The 1,627-nt window shown below is 62.4% G+C and overlaps 1 protein-coding gene across 1 annotated transcript in view; it reads left to right on the top strand.

Moving 5' to 3' along the window:
• LOC104538399 (disks large-associated protein 4-like) overlaps nucleotides 1–217 on the top strand; it is a gene marked incomplete at its 3' end in the record, with an annotated part of 14,016 nt that extends 13,799 nt beyond the window's left edge. Inside the window, exon 5 of the mRNA XM_010181594.1 lies at nucleotides 1–217. This exon is cut by the window's left edge and continues 21 nt beyond it. Coding sequence (XP_010179896.1) covers nucleotides 1–217 — 217 coding nt within the window.
• Nucleotides 218–1,627: the final 1,410 nt, after the last annotated feature.

The raw sequence follows: 1,627 nt of genomic DNA, 5'->3' as shown, positions 1-1,627 counted from the left end.
GAGGCCGTGTGCGACGCTACCTACAGCGAGGCCGAGTCGGCCGCCGCAGAGGTGCTGGACCTGCCCCTGCCCAGCTACTTCCGCTCCAGGAGCCACAGCTACCTCCGAGCCATCCAGGCAGGCTGTTCCCAGGATGAGGACACGGGCTCCGTCCGCTCCATCTCCCCCCCGCCAGTGGGCAGCCTCAGCGGCAGCAGGACCCTGACCACCAACAGCAGTGAGTGCCAGCCATGTGCGGTGGGGACGGGGCGCGAGGCTGACGGGGACAGGGGATGCCAACCCGGTCACCTGTGAGGTGTAGAGCGCGTGAGGCGCTGGGCTCGGATACCTGTATCTCCAGCGATGGTTGTCCAAAGATTCTGTGGGCTGATGGGCGCTTGCTCCATGCCGGAGAAGGAGACCAGCAGCCAGGCATGCCACCGGCATGGACGCGGGCACTGAAATGGTGGGCAGGCTGTGGTTGCTGGGATCTGGGTGGCACAGCTGGTGTGGCCCACAGGGGTCCAGGAGAGCCCCAGGTCTTCACTCAGGGTGAGTGCTGTGGCTGGCAGCGCCCTGGGGGGCGGCCACCTCGCCCAGCAGCACTGGCTGCCCCTCTGCCTGCACGCCTTTCCTGCGGCTACGGCTGCAGTGGGAACCGGTGGCACAGGCAAGCAGCGCTGCTGCCCTACGCGGTCAAGAGCTTCCAGCTTCCTTCTCTCCACTCTGCATCTCTTATTACCCCAGTCCAGGCTGCAGCTCACAGATTTGATCTCTCTCTGAACCTCTCGGGAACAAAAAATGTCAGTCAGGGACTCCGCGCTGGTTTCCACAGGGTCTGAGCGTCTCCTGATCTCTGCAGCCAGGGGCAGAAATTGGGGCTGACGGGAGGAGAGAGGGCAGAAGGAATCCACCTCCGTCCCTCAGGGATGGAGGTGTGTGACAGGGCTTTGGGGTTCACCGTGAACTTCTTTGTAGGCTCCCACACAGGGCAGGACTCTTGGGATCAGGTCTGGGGGATTGGGTCTGGGAGAAAAAGCGGCTGGTGTGAATTTCCCCCACTCCAGGCCCACAGGGTTTGTGATTTTGTCCAGCAGAGTTGCAGGCAGCTCTGACCCTGCCCAGACAGGGGCCAGTGAGGGCAGGGACCCTGGCCAGCCGGGCCTGAGCAGCGCAGCCCAGGCAGCGTTGTGCCAAACGTGGGGCTGACCAGCACGGCTCCAGGGCCGCCGAGGCAACAGCCCAGCTCTGTGTGTTGTGTGTTGTGCTTGCAGCGCTCACACCCCAGTCCCTTCCCCTGCAGGTAGGGCAGAAGAGGGCAGACAGCATCACCTCGGGCTGCTGCCTGCAGACCAGTCCTTCAAAACCTTCTGACAGCAAGGTGCTGGGAGTTCATTTTTTGGCTGGACTGGCTCCAAGTGCTTTCTCTCCCAGAAACAGAACTGCAGCAGCCACCTAGGTGACCAACACATCGAGTCCCCTTTGCCCCTCTCCATCACAGTCACACAGACTGGAGACCTCAGCATCCCTGGTACAGCCTTCCTAAGCCCCAGAGCCTTGGTGCACTGAGTGATCAGCAGCAATCCGGACACGCCACCTGCTGCTGCTGCTGCTGGATGTGGGCATTATTCATTCCAGGCCCTTCTCT

Source organism: Mesitornis unicolor, unplaced genomic scaffold (genome assembly GCF_000695765.1).
Source record: "Mesitornis unicolor isolate BGI_N332 unplaced genomic scaffold, ASM69576v1 scaffold18070, whole genome shotgun sequence".
In the NCBI taxonomy this organism is placed as follows: domain Eukaryota; kingdom Metazoa; phylum Chordata; class Aves; order Mesitornithiformes; family Mesitornithidae; genus Mesitornis; species Mesitornis unicolor.
The sequence above is the reverse complement of the archived record's forward strand: the minus strand, read 5'-3'. Positions and strand labels throughout refer to the sequence as shown.